Below are 23,167 nucleotides of genomic sequence, written 5' to 3'. Positions count from 1 at the left end.
TTAGACAGACACTGAACAGTGGAATCCTCTGAGACAGGGCTCCCCAAAAGGTGCTGCTCCTCTGAGTAAGAATAATAATAATAATAAGAAGAAGAAGAAGAAGAAGAAGAAGAAGAAGAAGAAGAAGAAGAAGAAGAAGAAGAAGAAGAAGAAGAAGAAGAAGAAGAAGAAGAAAGTATTGTTGTTATAATGAAAAACATAATAATACTACTACTACTAATAATAATATTATAAGGAAGTGCCTTTTGGGGCTGCATCTGAATGATAACTATAACTCTATAGAGTTTAGTATAATTGTTAGGGAATTGGGTTTGGCAACTGTTAAGCAAGTTGACATTTTTCTGCTGTGTAAATTGACTATGCAAATATCTCATTACCTCTGGGTAATTGTCTGTTACCCAGAGGTAGAAAATCCAGATTCAGAAAGTTAAAATCTTCCTTACTATTTTGTTCTAATCACCTGGATTTGTTAGTCAGCATAAATTTTCAGCCAGGCGGTAGAACTAATTACTGAAATCAGATGGCTGAGTTCATGGGTGGAACAAAAACATGGCAGGACTTTTACTTCCAAAAGCAAATGGCTTGCTTGGTTACAATAAGGTTTCTAATTCTAATTAAGTTCTGGTCTCTCAAATAAGCTTGCTTCTTGGCCAAATGGTCAAGGGCAAGCTAGCTGGCTTCCTTAACTGCACAGATTTACCACAAAACGATGAGTTGGATAGTCTGGAAAGGAAGGCATTAGTAGGAAGGCATTAGTAGGTGGACTTATGTCTATACACTAAGAGGCTGTTGAGCAATTGGCTTGCAAATTCATGCGCTTAGCATAAGTGCTTAGCATTTGTTAGCAATTGTGTCCCATTTCTGTCTGGTTTGTTTCAGCCACCAAATGGCACAAGAGAAGGCTGCAGTGGACAGTTAGGACCACTGAGAGAATCATTGGCACTCCTCTGCCCACATCCAGAGTCTAGCAACGGGCATAACCGTGTGTGTATTTCTTGTATTCTACTTTCTAGGGCACTGGTAGACACGTCAAATTCCTTGAGTGTGTCAGCCCACTTGACCAATAAAGCTGAATGTGAAGCTGATTCTAAAGCAGAATTTGGCCAAGTACACAGGCCCACAATGCAAGTTCATGCAATGAATTGTTGACACCCATCGCAAGGTTGCTGGTTTATGTGTTTACTGGCGAAAAATGGCAGCAATAAATATTTAAGTTGTTTGCATCATGATGGTAGTGTTAATGTGAATATAACCATAGCAAGCTTGTTCATTGTTATGTAGTTAGCAAGTCCACATCAGGTGTTGCACAGCTATTCGTTTACTATAGTGGCAGGGCTAAATATAAATTATTTGAAATAGGGACCATGAGAAAGTGTGCCCAATTGTTTTAGAAATCACAGTGCACTTAATATACTTGCACACTAATTTCCGTTCTACATACGTCACCAAAAAAGTGTGGAGAAATGGGACAGCCTATAAATTCACCATAGCCCCTCATACTAGACTGAACCATTCAGCAAGAGCAACAGTGGCAAAGTAATTAAAGAGGAGATCCCACTTTTGTCATGGTGTTGTTTATTTCCCCTCAAAACCGGGCTTAATCTATTAATCTAAACATTATGCATGTTTACATTTTAAAGACAAATGTGTTATGCGTATGCTTATAAAGGAAGCAACCCAAAAAAAAAATTTTTTTTATCGAATAATTACTTGCAACAATAATATCTAGGCCTATTTCTTTTAATTTGCTCTTTCCCGTCAATATTCTGCACCAGAACATTAACGCTATTAGACTCAACTGTTTGCCCCTAAATATATGCAGAATTGCATTACTTTACATCGGATACTTTGAAAATGAGGTGTCAAATTCACGGTCGTGGAGCTCTGTTTGCAACAAGAACGCTTTCTTATGAGACCACAATCGAAATTGCAGTGTTCGGTAGGAGGGCAGCTACCTCGTCTGGCTGCGCATGAGCAGGAAGAGTGGAGGAGAGAGGGGGAAGAGGGAGTCTGTTAATTACAAACATGGTAAGTGGAAAAATTATTCTATTTTGTTTCGTATGGTTGGACCTCCCAATCCTGACTATATTGGCCAGTCACGACATGTATAAACAAACAATAAAATATGTTTATTTCATATCGATTTGTACAATTTAGAGGATTGAAATTACATCTGCTGGTTAAAATCCATTGAGCGCTGGCCAGGCTACTTCAGCTGGCTTGTAAAACCTGAAAAGCAGAAGGCGCCGGTTGCACCCAGGACATCTGTGCCACCGGTCGGAAGAAAGTGAGAGGCCCCCGCCGTCATTGCGTAATCGATGATCGTGGTTGCTGGGCCTAGCTAGTTGGAATGGCTAACGCTAGCTAGACACACGGATAACATGTGACGTTAGCTACTGTTTGTTAGACTTGCGCTAAATGATAGGTAGTTCGCTATGTCTGTGTAGCAAACTATGTGTCTATTATTGTATTTCATGTAGCTATCGTTTTACTGTTGACAGCATCCACGGGATGAGTAGTTGACGGTAAATTTGGGTTGGCAAATTATCTACTAGGCAGTATTCTGGCTAGCAAGCTAGCATTTTGGTACAGCGGTGGAGGCTAACCTAGCTAGCTAGCTAGCTAGCTAGCTAATGCACTTCTGTTTAGCTTTAGCAAATCAAGTAGCTAGCTAATAGCTTTACGGCACCTAGCTATTTTTCTGTGCATCTACGCTGTAGTTAACAGCTATCCAGCTGCAAGGTTGTTGAGACATTATTAGGTAGCTTGGTACTCGCTAGCAAAAATGTCTCCTGAGCTTGTTGCCCATTTAGCTAGGTAGCGATAGTCCATTTCTACCTAGCTCGCTGCACGGATAGCTAGAACTGGATATAGACCAGCTGATTGCGCTACCCGAGCAGTGGTTGTTAGCGAGCTAATGAGTTTTGAAACATTATTACTCTTAACTTGTTACTGACCGATTTAAACGTCATGTTCTTGACTAGAACCTGCTAGATGGCTAACGTTATTTAGCTAGTCGAACCAGTTTATACTCTAGCTAGTTAACAGATTGTCACTGTATGCCTATCCTTGCTAACTTAGCTAACGTTACATTAACTTACTTAGAGTAGAGCTAGCTAAACCTTTTTGATATACAGCTAACACGTTAGCTGTCTTGGAGTTAGCTACACGATTGACCGTAGTCTAACGTTAAAACAGACTGCATTTTGATTTTGAGGTAGGTTACCGGAGTGTAATTTTACGAAACAGCCAGCTGTTGTATAACTCAAATGATGTTCTCTAACACACCATGTAGCATACACGTTTGTCTAAGTTAGATATTACAGATGCAGTGCCATAGTGTGACCGTTATGTTTGCTTGCTCCATTAAGACGTCTAAGGTTATGCAGTAAGCTCATGCTACTGCTCATCGATAATAGGACTGCTTGTGTGTGTGTGTGTGTGTGTGTGTGTGTGTGAGAGAGAGAGAGAGAGAATAGTAGTGTGAATACTTTGCATTCATCCAACTTAGTGAATGTATCATTGTGTGTAACTTCACATGTCTGTTTTTAAAAACTAACCAACTAGCATCAGTAGGAACTGTGGTAAATGCTATTCACTAACATCCAGTTGTGTCTCCGCAGAACAAGCTGAAGTCCTCGCAGAAGGATAAAGTGCGTCAGTTCATGATCTTCACGCAATCTAGTGAAAAGACTGCACTGAGCTGTTTGTCGCAAAATGACTGGAAATTAGACGTTGCAACAGACAATTTTTTCCAAAATCCTGATTTATACTTACAAAGTTTAAAGGGAGTGCTGGACAGAAAAAAGTTAGAACAGCTGTACAACAGATATAGAGGCAAGTACTCAATCTATGTGTCTCGCCACAATCTTGAGTATTGGGTTGTTAATGACACAGCTGTGAGGTATTGAAGAGACAGTGTGCATTCATACATAGTCATCAATTTCAACTGAGTGCATCAAATGATATAAAATGAGATTGGTTTGTTTTTGGAGAACAGACTCACAAATGTTAAGCCATTAATTACACAGAAGTACATCAAAATACAAGCAGAAGTATAAAATGGCAATGGCATGAAATCTGGTCACTCGTGAAATTCAACATCTTATCTTAAGGCTGTTCATTGGTCTCAACCTGGTTTTCTTTGTTGCTCATCAATATTTGATGAATTGCATCCATCTGTAGCATTCACATTCTGCAAGTCATGTTAGAGAACTTGAACAAGGTAAAGTTCAGTGTTGTAAAAGATTTAAATCATTGCACAGAGCTCACAATTTTCTGCACATTTCGCTGCTTTGAGAGCAATATGCAAACTATTGCAACAGACAGTGCTGCAAGCGTAGAGGAATATACTTAGACATGGAACGACTGAGGCTAAAATATATTCAGTACACTGAATATTCTCTGTAAATATGGTGTGAAGTCGTTTTGCGGGACTGGTTGCATGAACAACACAAGTTTTTTTTTTGGCTCTAAAAAGGTCTTCCTATGCTTCAGTTTAAAATGGGAAGGGCTCCATTCAGTTGCATGGCACTGAAATTGCGAAGCAATTTGTTTCTCAGCAACAGGGACAATTTTTCTCCCTTGCTACAAGTGTTGTCCATAGCTACATTACTTTGACAAGTTAGCCATGGTATAAGTGGGATAATACCCTATGAACGAGTCAGTTATGAGGACATATTCTCGTAACTGACTCATTCATAGGGTATTTTCCCTGACATACTGAACATGCCTTGGAGAAACAATGTATCTGCATTCAGAAAATTATGTTTAATGATGTTAAAAAAAAAAAGGTAGCTATTATGGCCTGGTATAATAGTTATGAATCATTTTGACAAAAAAAAGTAAAAGAATGTGTACATGGGAAAACATATTTATTTTCATAACATCACTTGGGAATAAAAAATAAAAAAAATGCAGTACAACTGTAAATGATTATTTACATAATATCCATAATATAGATTATGGATAACTGCAATGTGAAAAAGTTTGCAAAGTTAATGATATAACTAATGAAACAGAACTTGTGTTAAGTTGATTGTGTTTTTCTCAAGGAACATGATTCTCTGCAAATTTTTTTTGGTGTTTTTGCTATTCAAACAGCTTTTATATTGTCCAATACGGAGAAAGCGATACAAACAATAATTGTTAAAATGTTCTTTTGCCATTGTTCAACCAGATCCCCAGGATGATAACAAGATAGGGATTGACGGGATTCAGCAGTTCTGCGATGACCTAGGCCTGGACCCTGCCAGTATAAGCGTGCTGCTCATTGCCTGGAAGTTTCGGGCAGCGACACAATGCGAGTTCTCCAAGCAGGAATTCATGGATGGAATGGCTGAGCAAGGGTGAGTCTGTAGGCAGGGATGATGGTGAGAGAGATTCACAGTCTCTGTGATTTCTTCTCTGAAAGCCTTAATCCGTTTCATACTTGCGATTTATGCATGTTCAGAGCAGTTTTTGAACTTTACGGTTAACGTTCCCGCTTACTAGTATTTGTCTTTGTAGACCCTTAATCGCCTAGTAAGCACTTATGTGACCTATTCTCTTCCTAAGGTGTGACAGCATAGAAAAACTAAAAGCGCAGCTGCCAAAAATGGAGCAAGAGTTAAAAGACCAAGGGAAATTTAAGGACTTTTATCAGTTTACATTTAACTTTGCAAAGAATCCTGGACAGAAAGGTTTAGGTATGTATTTTTTTGCCCTTGCCATTGTTTATCTAAAAGATTTGCACAGTGGAAATATTGTATTTCATGGGTAGTTTTTCATTAAGTTTATATATTTTTCAGATTTAGAAATGGCTATTGCATATTGGAATTTAGTACTTGCAGGAAGATTCAAATTCCTTGACCTGTGGAACACATTTTTGTTGGTAAGTCCATCACACATTCTCTTGTACATTATTTTTGAAAGATCTCAGTTGTTTTACAGCACTTGTGTCATTCTTGCAGCCAGTAATGCTAGGTAGCTGGCTAGCACTCCTATTTACCCTATCTTTTACTTGGCTATTATTCAGTGTCCCCAATATTATGTGTTTAGTTTGGCCAACAAATGAGTTAAAACTTTCCTCCTAGAAGGCAGGAAAATGTACAATTTAATTCTTAAGTCATGTTGAACTTAACTGACAGCACTCCCTGAAATCTGCCATAGCCTATATCTAGACAAGACCTGCTACCACGGCTCAGTACAGTGAGGAAATTAACTGGGAAATAAATTTAACCTCTGCCCCCCGGCCAGTCCACTGTGACACAACCAATGCGATATTTGGATGGACCAATTGCAATCACGTTTGCAGGCTGCGTCCGAAATCAAACACTACGACTATATATTGAGCACTATAATTTATTTCACAATGACACATTTTTTGTTATTTTGGTTCTGTACTCTAGATCTTTTTAAAGGATGCAGTGACAATGACATTGAAGTGCAGACTGTCAGCTTTAATTTGAGGGTATTTTCATCCATATCGGATGAACCGTTTAGAAATGACAGCACCTTTTGTACATGGTCCCCCCATTTTAAGGTACTACAAGTATTTGTTAAATTGGCTTCACAGATGTGTTTCACAAGGCAGGTCTATTAATTTGTGTCGTTAGTGAATGCAGAAGAGAGCTGTGGATGTCTAGTACTTGATTCTAGATTTGTAATTGCTTTTGGAGTGTTGTTGGGGTGTGACTACAGCAAGACGGCAGTGTCAAGGCAAATTAACCTGGCTGTCATAAGGCTCAGAAATGAAAATCAATCAACCAGAACATTGCAAAAACCTGGGCATGCCCAAGTGAAGAGTTTGCTTCATTATTAACAAGAAAAAACTTCTGATGAACTCAATTATGTCAAAAGACCCGGTAGACTGAGGAAGACCACTGTAGTGGATGACCTGAGAATACTCCCTGACAACTGCCCAACAGATCAAAAACACTTTCCTGGATGCAGGTGTAGATGTGCCAAAGTCTTCCATACATGGAAGACTACACCAGCAGGACTACAGAGGGTGCACTACAAGATGCAACCCACTGATAAAACTGAAGAACAGAAAGGCGAGATTAGTCCACTAAAAAGTACCTAAAAGAGCCCCAAGAGTTCTGGAACAAAGTCCTGTGGACCGATGCGACAAAGATTGACATGTACCAGAGTCAAGAGGAAAGAAAAAATTGAAATTACCATGATCCATAGCATACCACTTAATCCGTGAAACATTGTGAAAGGGGTGTTATGGCAGTGAAACAGGCTCACTTGTCTTCATCAAAGTAGAATAATTAATTCTGTTAAATGTATTGATTCATTGATTTGAACTATGCAGCAAATGAATCCTCTGTCACTTGCAAGGAGTTTATGGGCTTTCCATTACAATAGATTCAAAAATAGATTTCCTTTTTGCCTCAAAGTTTTATATTTGCCTAAGAGTTGCTATTGGTGTGTCCTCATGGTGATCTTATTAGAGTGTAAGTCACTTTTGCTAGTTTAACAAATAGCTGCACAATAACATGTTTGAAGGAATAGCTGTTACCATGGCTGGATCTATGAACACTTGAAATTTTGCATTCACTCTTTGTTGTTGAGTGTTACATTTAGGATATAAGCATCCTGAAGGTCGCTCAAGTTCTGCAGGTTTTTATTTTCCACTTAAACTCACCATCAAATAACTAAGACCTATGACCTAAGAAAGCAGATGAGGTCACTTCATTGTGTAATCAAGTGCTTTAATTGTTCAAAAAACAAACGACTGGTAATCCGTCTCTATAGAAACAGGTTTTGAGAATCCCTGTCATTCTCTACTCAACAAACACTGTTCACCCCATATCCTATCATTGTGTGCAAATATTGTTTGATGCATGTGACAAACATTTATGTATTTTATGAACTGTAGATACAGAACCACTTTTTAGGTTCCCTGGCAATGCAATGACAATGAAAGGTCAAAGGTATAAATGAAATCCATGACTAAATCCATCAATTCTTTCCCCCCTCACCCAGGAACACCATAAAAGATCAATACCAAAAGACACCTGGAACCTCCTGTTAGATTTTAGCACAATGATAACTGATGACATGTCCAATTATGATGAAGAAGGTTTGTATGATGTTCACGTTCTCCTTGGTCTCCCACTTTGGGGACCGGTGCACAATCTTAACATAGAAGCGTATTATGTGTATGTTTTTTTAAAAATTTGTCCCAATTGCAAGTCACACTGTCTTGATCAGTTGGTTGTTCTAACCTGAATTGAAACAGGCCAGTTGATATGCAGACATAATAGTATCAGTAGAAGAAGTCGTAAATTATTCAGTTATGAGTGGCAGGTTAAAATTAAATAATTAGACATTTTTTTCCTCAAAAGATTATGTATTTAATAACACGCTTCATTGAAAATGATTATGCATAAAGGGTTCAAAATGTTTTCCCAGCATCGTAAGAATGGAAATATATGAAATATGTATTTCACCCGGGTGTGGTTACTGTCTAACCCCCGTTGTCTGTCACCCGTAGGGGCATGGCCGGTTCTCATCGATGATTTTGTGGAGTTTGCGCGACCTCAAGTTGGGACAAAAAGCACGACGGTCTAGCGCCGGTGAAGCCTTCTGTAGGCATGTACATACCGTGTACATAGATCGATCTAGACATCAGTAAAGAAAAGAGGACTGGACTAAGGGGAAAACAAGTCCTGCCTTTTCAGCCTCAAGGGCGAGACTAAACGAAAGACATTTTTAAAGGCATATCTCCTCAGTCATCTAACGGTGGTTTGGGCTTCAGTCTTCAGAACGGGGCGTTTTTTTTAGATCACACAGCCTGCTGGAGACACTTCCGGACCATCCCTCGTTCTTTACCAACGTTCCTTTGGCGTTTGTTCGGCGTTTGTTTTAGCATTTGTTTGCCAATGTCCGCGGCTTGTATTATTTACACCGGATTTTGGCTTCTCCAGTCCTCCAGGGCTGCAGGGATTCACGCCCCCCCCCCCCCCCCCCCACCTCGTCATTTTGATAGGGACTCGATGTGCCACTTGTTCAAGGTGTGACTGATTCTAAATTGAAGATGAGTGTATAACCTGCTGGACTCTGGGCCCCTCCAGGACTGGAGTCGCCCGTCCCACATTTACAAAGCACAACCGTGTGTTTTTCGAAAAACAAGGTCCTGTTAATGAATGTCACGTACAGTAATTTCCTTTCAGTACTCTAAGTGCATTCTGGAGTTTTTTTTGTTTTTTTTTTCCTCCATGTTTTTAATGAAAATATATAAAATATTTAAGTGATAGAACATTGATTGTACCATTCTTGTTTTGAACGAACATCATCGGAGTAAATCCATCGTTTGTGTAGGTGATGCTTTAATTTGGCATATCTGAAATGACACAGTGTATTGTCACCCTACTGTAGTTATTTTTGTGCTTGTGTGAATCTTAGGCCCGGGTTAAATTTAACAACACTGTACTTTGTGCTTAATTTTGAGCGATGAATTTAAGCAAATGTCATAAGTGTTAAGTAGCTGCAGCTGCCGTGATGTATTAAGGGATGAAGAAAAGCTTTACTGTTACTCAGTCAAGTACAGAGAGCATTGTGGTTAAGTGTAACCAGGCCTAAGAGTTTCTGTCAGAGCCTTTCTGTAACTAAACCTAGAATCATGTGTTTTAACATTACTTGATATGTACAAAAGAGAATTATGAATTTGTACCTTTTAGAATATTAATTTTTGCAAACAACAATAGGTAAATACTGTTTTGATACAGCACCCGCTGCTAAATGCTATTAAACTGCAGTTTGTTGCACAGTGAATTGAAAATTCCACCTGCTGAATCGATATAGTATTTGTGAAGATCACTTTTGGATATGATGGACATTCTCTTCAGAGTAGGCTCAGTTGAAGATTGAAGGCCTGGGTGCTTAAATTAAATGGTCAACCCGACATCTTTATGTATGACAGGAAAGCAAATCACTTAAGTTATCTTTTTTAAATTGTTTTTCAAGTTTTAAGGAAGACAAATAAAACTGTCAAATATCGTGCGTGCTGTTCATGTGTGTATCTGATTGCAGTCGAAGCTTAGCAGCAATGTCCATTTGAAAGGGAATACAAGGTTTTAAAGCACCCTTTCCAGTGGCCAATTAGACAATGCATGTTTTATGGTTTGTTGAGCATGGTTAACACAAATTAACTCTTAAATCTTAAAGGTATAATAGGTAAGATTTTTGTGTTAAAACATTGTTACAAGACCATTGTAAACCACTTCCTATAATTGAGAAAGGCTCACTGACTTGTTGACTCACCCTATGCCTGTGTTTATAGTCCTTAAATTCAGTTGACTGCCCGACACTCTATGCCAAAACATTGTATCTCTGTACAATAATTCAAGCTCATTGGTTGAAAATTGCCACAGCCAATGCCATTTCAACAGCGCGTTTACAGAGAAGGGGGAGGGATAAACAGTATTGTGGTTTGAAACGGCCTGTTGCTGCTATTCCTTTCTTGACCTTCAGAAGTCTGACATTACCTATTGTACCTTTACATTTTTTTAGTGAGCTTAAACATTCAGAATAATTGCCTACTTTGTGGTGAAAGTTCAATTGGTGAGCATCCTGAATAATCTAGGACATTTGGGTGAAAGCCTAACCAAATCCTATTGAGAGTACATTTCAGTTAAGGGTTTCTGGCAATCAATACAGGAATGGTAACTCTACAAGGAATTGTTCCACTTTCCTGGATATTCTTTTATAAAAAAATAAGTTCACATTTTTATGCATATCTTTATTAAGGAAGTGTAGAGCAGAGCAGTGGGCAATGACTAGTAGACAAGTGTGAATTTGTTTTCATAAATTATCACGTACATGGGGTGTACCATTTTAACATTTTGGTACTGCAGCACTTTTTTAGTACTGTTGTACCATACAATTGCACTGCTTTGTATTTTTGAGGTCAAGTGACAGCTTACTTGCCCAACACTCATTTCCAAAAGTTGCACAAAAATAGGAATCAACATTACAAAGTTACTGAAAATAACGCAAAAGAAATTGTAGGCCTAGATAAGTAGAAAATAATGAGTCTATTCAAAGATCAAAGGTTTTGAATAAAGCAGATTTTTTAAAAGCAGGTAAACATTTTTAAACGAGTGTTGCAGCGGCTTCAGAAAGTGTTCAGACCCCTCCCCATTTTGCACTTTTTTGCCCATCAATCAACATTTGCCCTCTAACCTTTAAAGACGAAGTGAAGACATGTTTAGACATTTAAGAAAAATCTAAAACTGAAATCTCTCATTTCTACAAGTATCCAGAGCCTTAAATCAGAAATTTGTAGAAGCCCCTTTGGCATTAATTACTGCTTCGAGTCTTCTTGGGTAAATCTCTACGAGCTTTGCACACCAAATTTGGTCTATTGATCCCATTCTTCCTGGCAGATCCTCTCGAGCTCTATCAGGGTGGATGGGAAGCATCTGTGAGCTACTATTTTCAGGTCTCTCCACAGATGGTCTGAGGTTTAGTCTGGGCTTTGGCTGGGCCATTCAAAGACTGTCAGAGACTTGTCCTGAAGCCACTCTAGCATTGTCTTTGCTGTATGCTTCGGGTCATCATCGTGCCGAAAGGAGAACAGCCGCCCCAGTCTGACGTTGTGTGCACTCTGGAACAGGTTTTCTTCAAGGACCTCTCTGTATTTGGCTGCATTCACCCTGAGCAGTCCTGTCCCTGCTGCCGAGAAGCGCCCCCCATAGCATGATGCTGCCGCCACCATGCTTACCGCAGGGATGGTATTAGCCAGGTGATGAGCAGTGCCTGGTGTTCAGCAGACATGGTACTTGGAGTTCTGCCCAGAGTTATATTATTGTCTCATCAGACCGGAGAATCGAGTCCTTTAAATGCCATTTAGCATCAACTCCATGCAGGCTGTCTGATCCCTTTTACTCAAGAGTGGCTTCCGTCTAGCCACTCCATCAAGCGGGCCTTTATGGTAGAGTGCTGCTGAGATGGTCATCCTCCCAGCAGGTTCTCCCATCACTGCAGAAGACTTCCGAGTGGCCGTTGGGTTCTTCGTCACCTCCCTGACCAAAGGCCCTCTAGGAAGAGTGCTGTTGTTTCCAAACATAATCCATTTCACATTTATATGTGCTCCTGGGAACACTCAAAACTTTAGAAATGTTTGCCCTGGTCCATGCCTCACCACCAATTTTATTGCAGAGTTTTCCTTGGACTTTATGGCTTAGTTTTTTGTCCTGACATGCAGTGTGAATTGTGGGACCTTATATACACAGGTGTGTGCCTTTCTAAACTATGTCCAATCAATTAAATTTGCCACAGGTGGACTCCCAGGTTCTAGACACATCTCAAGGATAAATCATCAAGGATAAAAGCAAACCGGATGCACCTGACCACAATTTGGAGTGCCTGAATGCTTTGCAAAAATGTCTAAAAATATGTTTTCACTCATTGTCATTATGGGTTATTGAGTGTAGATTAATGGGCAAAAATGGAAATTCTATCCATTTAAAATAATTGACGACACAAAGGGGTCTGAATACTTTCTGAAGCCACTGTATTATCCACTTGATCTTTTGCAGTTTCATCCCCGTACGGAATCGTTAAAAGAAAAAGGACAAAACCGCTTTATCAAGTAAAAAGCAACTACAGCGGTCTACACATTTGTTATGAATGCATACAAAGTGGTACGAGTAGACATTTAGTTGTGAGTTTCCACAAAGTAACATTTTATTCAAGTTCATTCCATAAATACAGCTGTTCTCATGAATGGAACGGGAAATAAAAAGCAGAGCATTATGTCAAAAACCTGTCCTGGTTGACTTATTGCTAATATATCTAGCACTTAAGCCATACACTTACAATCTTAACATCCTTAAACACAGGTTGTCTAACAATTTATAGATTCGATTGATATGCTATATTCATGTGAAAAAAAATCAAACCACAAAAGCTTTATGAAAATTTTGGTACATAAAGCACACAGAAGTGTGACTGGAATCATGTTACTGATTGAGCAGCATCGTTAAGTGACTTCACACTTAAATATCAGAGGTATATAACATTAAACTACCACATATCCCACAATACGAGCGTTGAAATCTCCTGCACTGTGGGAACCTAAATCTTTAGTATCTGGCAGCATTGGGTGTGGCTGGCAGTGGTTTTCATGTTAAAAGCTAAAAATCCTTAACAGTCGTTATGAAATGAGGCTCATTACAGTGACTTGGTCCCAACGCAATAAATGCAACGCAACGCATCTCTCCTAGACTGAGGGCCTTTATATGAAAACGCTCCTGCAAAAAAAACTTCCATTCAGCTATAACAAAGGTGAGGAATAGCTTTGGCATGTGCCAGCAAAGGGCATCACAATCTCAGCAACTGGCTGAAGGGGGTTTCAAGCCCAAAAGACAACAGTCAAGAGACACAAGCAGGTTACGTGAGTGCCCAAATGCACACAGGCAATGAATGGCCTCTACAGCAAAAGGGTACCAGGATGAGCCAGTCTTTCAGGCAGAACAGGTCTGAGGCTATTGAAACCCTTCAGTATATAAGAGGATTGGAGCATATGAAGGCCTGGAGGTGAACATTACAAATAGCACATATAACTTCAAGGAAGTTTTTGAGTTCTTTCCAACAGTCTGCAAACACATAGTATTGTAAGAACAAAATAAATCTGACTACTTGCTGAAATGAGATAGCCTATTGAAAAACAAACAGAAAGGGGTCTGAATTGAGGCCTGTGTGTGAGGATGATTTAATGAGTTGAGCATTGCTGGTTGTTAGTACAGGATGGTTAATCTGTGTCTGTGTCATTCCGCTACTGGTAATATGAAATGCACCCTTATCTTCTGTCATAAAAAAAGAAGAAAAAAAGAAATCTGTCACCTAAGACATTCACACATCTTTAAAATATCAGCCTTAAAGGCAATTGGTCCCAGCTGTGAAATACAAATATAAACTACAGCCAATATAAAAATACTAATACATGATTTTATTAAATTATGCCTTTAAAAACAGAATACATCTACCTAAAATGTATTTCTCTCACACACACACACACACGTTTCTATTTAATATGTTATAAGCCACAAGGATAGTGGTAAGGCACCAGGGAAAAATGTCAATACCAGTTTAGACCACCAGAGGGAATATGACCTATTCAAAACTGAACCTCAACTACATTTCTTACATTTTTACATATACTACATTTAAGCCCATTACATTCACAATATGTTTCAGGTGGTGATGGTAATTACTATAATGTATGAGAGTTGGTGTATTTTCAGAACTCTCAAGATAAAGTGCTGACCCCACAGCTAAAATATAATGACGTTTTGAAAGGGAATTCAACTGCCCTTCTCAGTTTATATCTGCTTATGTGGTCTGTAACATTGTCTAAACTGACTACACAGTGTAAAGACCTTCCCAGGTGAAACCCAGCCAATCAACTCAAATTAATTATACACACAGTACATACAAATGATGCTACTGATGAGACATTAATAGAAAACATACAAGACTGTATCAGGAGAAAGAATTTCATGTGATTACCATTCTGCTTGGAGAAAAATAGCCAAATCTAAGTATTTCTCTGAAAAAATAAATAAAATACAGCAAGGAAGAACTTCTGACCAACCAACACATATAGCACCAAAGGCTATGTGATTGGCCTTTTCATTATAAATAAGGCTTAAAGTTCAAGGTACAAATGTACTCTTTCAGAGACAGCTTTCCTGTGCATCTCCTTAGCATGGTCCCTAATTTAGGCTGTGAAACACTACTGTAGCATTTAAAAGCCACCAAGGCATTTCTGTCAACAGCATCACCACTTTAGGAAGCTACCATTTTATATTTTCATATCCATAGATAAGCTTTTTTTTATTGTTACACTTCTCTGGGACAAATGATATTGGGCAAACATAAGCCAAGGCAATAATGTTTGCGATGTTCCAAGCGTGCAGCACATACAAGACATGGGCTTTACGAGGTTGATTTATAAATGCCTGTTGTATCCAGCAAAAAACGTCGGTTCTTTCACGTGCCTATCAGCTCAATGGCTACAGCACGCTAAGGCACTTCTAGACTACCGAGTGTTAATGGGATTACTGTGGTTTCACAATGTTTTCTTGGCAGTGACTCAGCGTTATGACTTCCTCCCGACCCACGAATGGCAAAGAAACACAAAACTTGACCGAGGGCCAAGGACGATAGCCATGACGGTTTTAAAGCACCAAAAAGCCGCGCCACGTTTCCTTCATCCACCGAAGTGGAAAACCTCTCACAAAGCTCATTAAAGGGCGTCTCAGTTCTCATTAAACAAGGGCATCAGCCCAGTTCTCAGTTAAAGCTAAGAACTATGAAACGACACAGACAAACAGTAGTAGCCTTGATTTTAAGAATACAATGTGCAGTGTAGATTTTATGTTTTAAACCGTGACTCTTCTAAAGGTCTATGGGAGAAAATATAAGCAAGCTGATTGGCTCAGATGACCAGAGACACCAAAACAATCCCTGGTAGACAAGTAAAGAAAGGTAAATGAGGAAAAGATCTGGTCAGACACAATCAATACATTACAATTGCATTACAATCAGACCCAAAGTTCGCTGGTCCCTGCAAGCAGGTCCAGACCTAGGTCACATATGTCTGAAATACTTCTTCAGGTGCTGGTAATCCATAGGGATTCAAAAGAAATACGTCAATAACCAAAACTTTCACCAAAATTCCTGCTGGGGTCTATGGCAATTCGACAGAAGTATTCAAATAATTATCTGACCCAGGTCCGCACTGTATAAAGCGCATGATAAAAGTGCCACATGGACCTCTACTGCCACACGTTATGCACCTGACTCCAGAACAGCACAGAATCTCTCTTTTTCCGAGAAGCCCAGCGGCGTGGCCGGTTTCCTCCAGTCAGGGCGGGGTCAGGCGCCCAGCTCGTCCCCCTCCAGGGCGTGGCACCTGCAGCAGAGGCAGTCGAGGGAAAGGGCGGGGTCACGCATGCCCTTCACTCGCTCTGCCGCCCGTCCCATCCGCTCACGCAGGCCCGGGAAAGGGTGCGCCGTATCCAGCCCGCCGCCGCGCTGATAGGCGTCCAGGAGCTACGGAGAGACAGAGGCGCAGTTAGGCTCCATGGACAGGGACGACCCCCCGCCGATTCAGTTCGACCGCAGTGTGCGTCGCATCGAGTAATGACCGATTCGTTTTCATCTTTTTTTTTTTTTTTAAGTTTTGTGCATGACATTAGAGCAGGGGTAGGCAACCCTGGTTCTAGAGTGCAGAAAACCTATTACTACACTGTAATAGGTTTAAAGTGACAGTGGAGGTACATTTTTGTTCAAGGATCAAATTTCTCAAATGTACCTTGAAAGTACAGTAATATTCTCTTTGGGTACAAATGAGTACATTTTCCAAGCAAAAAAGGTATTGATTATACCTTTAAGTAAAAATGCATTACATATCACTGGCTAGGGGTACAATTTTATCTTCCTGTAGGTACTGCCCCAGCAACAACCTTTTTTGGCACTTTTCATACCTCCTTTCTCGGAGAGTACCTTAACTGGATTTGATTTATTTAATCATGCATCAAACTTTTGTGATCAAACTCAAATGAAACAGAAACCAGAAACCTACTGGCCCTCGGCACCAAGGTTGCCTAGTTATCCCCGGTTTAGGGGATTCCACCTTCGTTAAAATAATTTAATTGTGCAAAATGTATCTCCAATTCACGTGTGCCACTGCAGTTTCACTGAATGTTCACCACAGTCCTCCTCCACAGTTCTCACAAAATGGTAAAGGTCTGAACTAGGCACGACACAAGCACTTGACACAACACATGTATGAATGGCAAAAAGAAAAATGGAGAACAATGTAATTGTTTTTTTTCCAAGGAGGCTTCTCTTGAAAAAGTGTGTGGCTAATTACCATATTGGAGTAAAAGCCATTTAAGAAGCACCGATGTACAATTCAGACCCTAGAAACAAGGTGATGCGAGTTAACCGTGTAATCGATTGCTTTCATTCATTAAAAGCATTAATTGAGTAACAACACAAGCCAGTACACCCTGCGGCTCTCCAGGACCAGGGTTGCTGACCCCTGCACTAGACCTATGTGTCTAACCGTACATTGAAGTTACACATTTGAGAAGTATTCAGTGCAGTTTCATACTCGGTCTGCTCTACAGCACAATTCAAAAGCAGGACTTATTTTTCCAACGAACACATGCGCTCCCAAGCTGAAAAATTTAGGACCACACAAATGCATTCCAATTAGCAGATGTGCTCTTAAATTATTTTTACAGTTAACACACATCAATTTCCAGGAGCATTTCCGTCTTAATGGGAGCACCGCAGAGCCCTGAGTAAGGCTATGTTTGTTTGCGATGCAGCGGGTGGGTGCGTTGATTCTCCAAGGAAATCAATCAGATTACCGTGATAGATGTCCCCCCCCCCCGCTGAACAACGTCTCACCTCTATCCAATTCGGTCCCATTCAGAGTGGTACGAACTATGGGAATAACGGCCTGAAGCACGTCACATCCCGGTTATTCAAGATGACAGACTGGCAACGCCGTCCAACCGTTTATCATTTTTTTCCCGGCGAGAGGACATATTTTCTTGAGCTGTCAGAGGCATTCGTTAGAGAGCTGCTCCAGATGAGGTGGCAGAATGGAAAACGCCCTTGCATCTGCACTGTGTACTGAGGAACCTCGACTCTCCATAAGGCTTGCTGCTCAAGTCCCGTAATTTTTCATTTGTTTCATTTGTACCTGGAATATGGACCATAAAGGACAGCTCTATAACAGCTCGAAAAAGATTCTGCTTCAGCAATATCAATTTCACTCGCTGTCTGAAGCTCAAGTCTAAGCTGGATCCCACCCTCAGGACAAGTGCTTGACAATTTTGTTATGTTATCTTATGCATTCAAATGCAGTACGAGACTAACTCAGTTGGAGCACAATGTCTGAAGGCACAAAGGCTTAAGCACAATATGTCCCTGCTAATCAGGTGATATATGCTGGTCTACTGCTGGTGACCTACAAATAGCTATTGATCCAAATACATGAATGCAAGGCTAAATCTTGTTTGACTCCATTTGGCTAAAATGTACAGCCGCCTTCAAACAAAACCTGGAGGATACCCTTTGGGTTGGCTCGAAAATGGAAAATAAAAATAAGCATGCAACATGAGGTAGAATGGGGAATACGATGTAGGCAGGGAACGGATGCAAAGGATCCTACAGTGGCTCACCTAGTGGCAGCTCACATGCATTTGCAGCATGGGAACAGGCCGCACGGACACGCACACACACGCACACGCACACACACAGATATGTACGCACAGCAACCTACGTACATGCACACAGACACCAGACCTGGCAGGCAGCACTACCTAGTTCGACTGGAAGAGGGCGCTAGCAGCTGCTGCCGGTCTTCCCCTCAACCCCTGCTTTCAGCAGAGTCACATTCTGAGCTGACTGACACCTGTCACTCTTCCATCTGGAGGGACGAAAAACCGGTGAGTCTCCATACAGCCATAAGGAACTCCATCAGTAATACCTCTTTAACCCTTTGAAAAGGATTTTTTGGAATGTTTTTTTCTTTTTCTGCAAAGGTCAATCCATTACTTTAAATTGCCAGTAGTGATACTGTCCAATAAAGAATATTCAAATTAAATAATGTGATCTTACAACTTAAAGGGTTAAAATGTAAATATTTGCTCTAATGGCAATGAAGTGACTGGTACACAGGGGCCTGGTCTATATGGTTCCATATTTTTATAGCATTTATAATTTAATCAATTCAAAGGGGTTGCACCATACAACACAGCTGTAATGTGCAAGTAAAAATACAATCTATGACTGGGAAGCTCATTTTCAAAGCAAACACACCAGTATTTATAGAGCATGAGTATGAGTATGTAATTCAATAAAATGAATAAAGCTAAAGACAAATAATTTGACATGTTTTGAAATCATGTTAAACTAAATAAAACTACAGGAGAGCACTACCTCCCATTTGCCACAAGCTGAATTATTAACATTGAAGATGCTCTTATTGCAGAGAGTGATGCCCATTTTCAGTGCATATTTCAAATGAATACAAAATTCTGATTCAATATGTGACGCCTAAGCTTCAATTAACCAAGATGACCCGCTTATGTGAGATAAGTCTACGGGCATCTGAGGGTCAGTTCCTCCGTTGAGCGGCCATCTTGTGAAGGTGGGGCTCTAATTCAGCGTGACGACTCAAGCTAGCAGAACCGCTGACCTATGACATGACGCTCACTAAAGCGGAGTAGAACCAATCAGACTGCAGGAAATCAGTTTCGCAAACTGTAACTTCCATTTTCAGATGCTGTGGAGACGGAGCCTCAGGGGTTGAGACGAGCAGTCTTTCTTTTTAAATACGGCAGGTTAGCCTGCTTTCACGGGGCGCTGTAACAATGTAAAGGAACAGGGAAGCCGTGACCCGGCCCGTTAGCCTGCGCCACGGTGCGTCGGCAAGTGGGGCCGAATGGCGTTTTAACACGCCGGGCAGCATGTTCATACAGCAGACCTGGGTAAGATACAGTACAGTCCGTAAGTATTTGGACAAGGACTTTGTTGTTTTCACTCTGTCACAGATGAAATAAAACAATCACTATGTGGTTAAGGCGCAGACTTTCAGCTTTAATTTGAGGGATTTTACATCCACATCGGAATTAAAGCCCTTTTTATGCATTTCCCCCCCAATTTTAGGGGACCAAAAGTAATTGGACGAATTAACACAAACTGAAATAAAGTCATCATATTCAATATTTTGTTGCAAATGTATATGTATAAAAGGGCTACAATTCCTCAATTGAAAATTCAATGTGCTGGACTACAGAGCCAAAACAAAGCATCACTGTCCAAATACTTACAGACTGCACTCTATTTAATTGTTTCGAAATACTTCTCTGCTTTACTGAGTTTGTCTGGTGTATCTGAACCTATGAAATACACTCTTAAAAGTGCAAACCCCGCCTTCTGCTCTCAATTGCACCGGCAGGATCAACTGAGCACTGAAAAGTATTTGAATGATGACTTATTTAGTTACACAATTAACCCAGGTCTGGCACAAAACCCTCTACCAGACGTCCAAACGGCGCCGCGAAAAGGGGGGGGGGGGGCGTGGTTCCAGCCCTGTGGTCCCTGCGCGCACGCTCGGGCGGGCTCGGAGGGGTAATGGGGCTGTCAGACTCTACCTAATCTTCCCCAGCTGAATCCTGGCTCTGGACAGCGGCTGCAGGGCGATGAGGTCGTCGCCTATGGCAACGGCGTCGGAGTGCGTCTGAGGAGCGGGAAAGCACGGGAGGGAGAGAGACACCGCAGGTCAGACGCACGTGGGCAGATATATGTGCGCACATAGACACAGGCAGACGGACAGAGTCAGTGCATTCAGTGTACAGGCAAGCATGTAAGCGCAGGTGAACATAGGCGTGTACGCACACGTAAGCAAGCACACACAAACACGGCAAACCAGTGCACGGATACACACATACAGAACGTACACGTGAAGTACGGAATCACGCGGCTGCACCCGCGTGTGTCCATCGGTCTTATTTGTGCGCATCTATATATGCACCTGACCGTAGTATGGAACACACATAAGCGCATAACATACAAACATGCAAACATATGTAGTACACACACAATTACAAGCATACATTATGTACGCAGACATACAGTATGTATAAAAACTAGTATTTAGTAAGATACGTAATGGCACAAACAAATTAGTTGATTCGATGCTTTCTCAACATTTTAAAGTATTCAGAAACTCTTTCTATTTTTGGGGGAGATGCCGTTTGGGGAGGTGGGGGGATTGTTGGGGCAGCTTTTTACCCAGAATAAAAAACAATGTTAATGATATGTTTATTAAGCTGGAACTGTAACCACATGAAACTTTTGCATATCTTCAGCAAATTTATTGCAGGCCCTGAAATTACACTGGGGATAATGTCTCCGACTCCATGCTGGATGTGACCAGGCTGGTGATGGTAAGATGCTTTGCCTCCATACCATTATGTATCCCTGCTGTAAAAACCAGCATGGCTGGTCCTAAAGCTGGTCTAGCTGGGTATGAGCTAGTCAACCAGCTAGCTTGTCTGAGCTAGTAGTTGGTCAACTGTTTCAAAACATAGCTTGAGCTGGTCAAAGCATGATAAGCTGAGAGCTAGTCTGAACTGGTCAACCAGCAACCAGCGGTTTCAAAACCTAGCTTGAACTGATTTTGTTCTGTTGTTGTTCCACCCCTAAATTTTAAAATTTGTACCTCAATTTGCAGTAGTAAATTTCAATTTCGGAAACCTATCACACACACAAAGACACGTGTGCACAAGCAAACAACCCAGCGTACTGGTTAGGTATAACCAGTACAATGGACTTAAACCCACCCAACAGCTGAAGGCCAGATTATTTTAAACCACCAGTGCTATTACCCTACTGCTGCTACTGAACCCAAAAGGCCCAGTTTTAATGACTTCATAAATATCAGGCAATCCAATCACCGAGTAGCCATTCCCTTTAATTAAATAGCTTGTGAAAAATGAAACTTAAGAGTCATTTGTTTGAACAACGATGTTAAAATTCCTTTTCCTGCCTCCCTTTCAGGTTTGCGCTGTACATGCTTTGGTAGTGCTTACAGCAATTTCCAAAAAACATATCTTACAGTATGTTCTTCTTACAACATGCCTAAGAGACTCAATATGTATCATGTCTCATCCCAACATACTGGGATAACATCTGCAGCTGCTTGCTTTTGGTTCCTGTTGTTTGAACATGGCAGCTGGCTCTCCTGTCTGTCGTCTGAATGAGAAAGAGCTCCGTCTCTAATTCATGACCAAATCACACCGCTCTTCAGGGATCACGGCACATAATGAAATGGCAGACTCGGGTCTAATTACATTTACTTTAACCCTCTGGAGGCCGGTTATGTTTCTGCAGATTGCGGGCAGTTGTAAAAAGAAACATCCATCTTCGGCAACGTTCAGAGCAAATTGCTCTCTCGTACGATTTTATGATTTAAAACGTTCCATGGAATCGTTTCCGGAAACTGCATGGCTGCTTTAACGGCACGTAAAGTGTTTGTGTGCAATCCACCTTGACACGCATTCATTGCTGGTGAGAAATGTCAGACTTTGCCTAATATGATAAGTTACCAATTAAGCCCTGTTTAAATGTAACCACAATGCACTTTGTCCCATTTTGAAAGACGTGGAAAAAGCTTAGGTGTACAATAAAAAATAATTTCATCATATGAACATTACTACAGAAATACTATGAATATAATAATAACAAATCATATAATAGAATAATATAATAATAATAACTAGGGCTGTCAAAATAACGCGTTAATTTCGATTAATTAATTATAGAGTAAATAACGCGTTAAAAAAATTAACGCAATTAATTATGCGCTGTGATGCCCTTGACCCCGTACGTCACTGGCCAGTAGCTTTGCAAACAAGATGGAGGCTGATGAGAACACGTTGCTTGGCGTATTGAATGGGAAATATACATTCAAAAAACGGCCGGATGGAACTGTTGACAGGAGTACGGTTCTGTGCAATTTGTGCAGCAAGGAATTCGCGTACCATCGGAGTAACTCGAGCCTAAAATATCACCTCAACGCAAAACACATAGCAGTGAGCCCGGTGGAAAAACGGGAGTTTTGACAACAAATTATGGAAAATCAAGTTACATCTTGCAAAAATCTTTACGTCTTTCAACTCAACCTGACTCATCCATGAGGTCCGGGTCTAGTTTTGAAGTGTTGCAGAGGCAAGAAATCGCTGCAGAAGTTGAATTTGGCGGGGCCGAGGGAGGATGCTCTTCCCCGGGCACTGGGTCTTGTAGCTCCATCGGAGCTCGCTACGAGAGGGTCGGCACAGAGGAGGAACGCGCGGGGTCCTCCTCTGCCGCCGACCCTCTTGTAGCGAGCTCCGGTGGAGCCCCATAAGACCGGCTGCCTGGGTAAGGGCGTCCTCCCCCGGCCCCGCCTGCCGCCGGCGGGGATGCGTGCATTTATCTGCAACTTCTGCAGCGATTTCTTGCCTCTGCAACACTTCAAAACTAGACCCGGACCTCATGGATGAGTCTTGGGGTCAGGTTGAGTTGAAAGACGTAAAGATTTTTCACAAGATGTAATTTGATTTTCCATAATTTGTCGTCAAACTCCCATATAACCCAATGG

General features: G+C 40.9%; 2 protein-coding genes across 5 annotated transcripts in view; one reads left to right on the top strand and one right to left on the bottom strand.

The window, feature by feature from the left end:
* The first annotated feature begins 1,878 nt into the window (after window positions 1-1,878).
* Window positions 1,879-9,993, top strand: LOC133129483 (DCN1-like protein 1). Of its 2 annotated transcripts, none has more exons than XM_061243610.1 (7): window positions 1,879-2,028; window positions 3,624-3,837; window positions 5,180-5,348; window positions 5,557-5,687; window positions 5,790-5,872; window positions 7,975-8,071; window positions 8,486-9,993. In XM_061243610.1, the coding sequence occupies exons 1-7, from the start codon at window positions 2,026-2,028 to the stop codon at window positions 8,560-8,562; spliced, it is 774 nt and encodes a 257-aa protein (XP_061099594.1). In that variant the 5' UTR covers window positions 1,879-2,025; the 3' UTR covers window positions 8,563-9,993. The 2 variants fall into 2 exon arrangements, with proteins under 2 accessions (XP_061099594.1, XP_061099596.1); XM_061243612.1 differs by lacking the exon at window positions 1,879-2,028 and adding an exon at window positions 2,100-2,287.
* A 2,658-nt stretch (window positions 9,994-12,651) lies between these two features.
* Window positions 12,652-23,167, bottom strand: part of LOC133128338 (phospholipid-transporting ATPase IF-like) — a 43,425-nt gene continuing 32,909 nt past the window's right edge. The window contains exons 29-31 of one of the 3 annotated variants that reach the window (XM_061241753.1): window positions 20,178-20,263; window positions 18,342-18,448; window positions 16,010-16,053 (exon numbers count right to left, since the gene is read on the bottom strand). In XM_061241753.1, coding sequence (XP_061097737.1) covers window positions 18,364-18,448; window positions 20,178-20,263 — 171 coding nt within the window. In that variant the 3' untranslated portion in view covers window positions 16,010-16,053; window positions 18,342-18,363. Of the gene's footprint in view, window positions 16,054-18,341; window positions 18,449-20,177; window positions 20,264-23,167 lie in introns of all 3 variants that reach the window. The other 2 variants (XM_061241749.1, XM_061241752.1) reach the window with 2 other exon arrangements.

The sequence above is a fragment of the Conger conger genome, chromosome 5 (assembly GCF_963514075.1).
Source record: "Conger conger chromosome 5, fConCon1.1, whole genome shotgun sequence".
Lineage (NCBI taxonomy): Eukaryota > Metazoa > Chordata > Actinopteri > Anguilliformes > Congridae > Conger > Conger conger.
The sequence above is the reverse complement of the archived record's forward strand: the minus strand, read 5'-3'. Positions and strand labels throughout refer to the sequence as shown.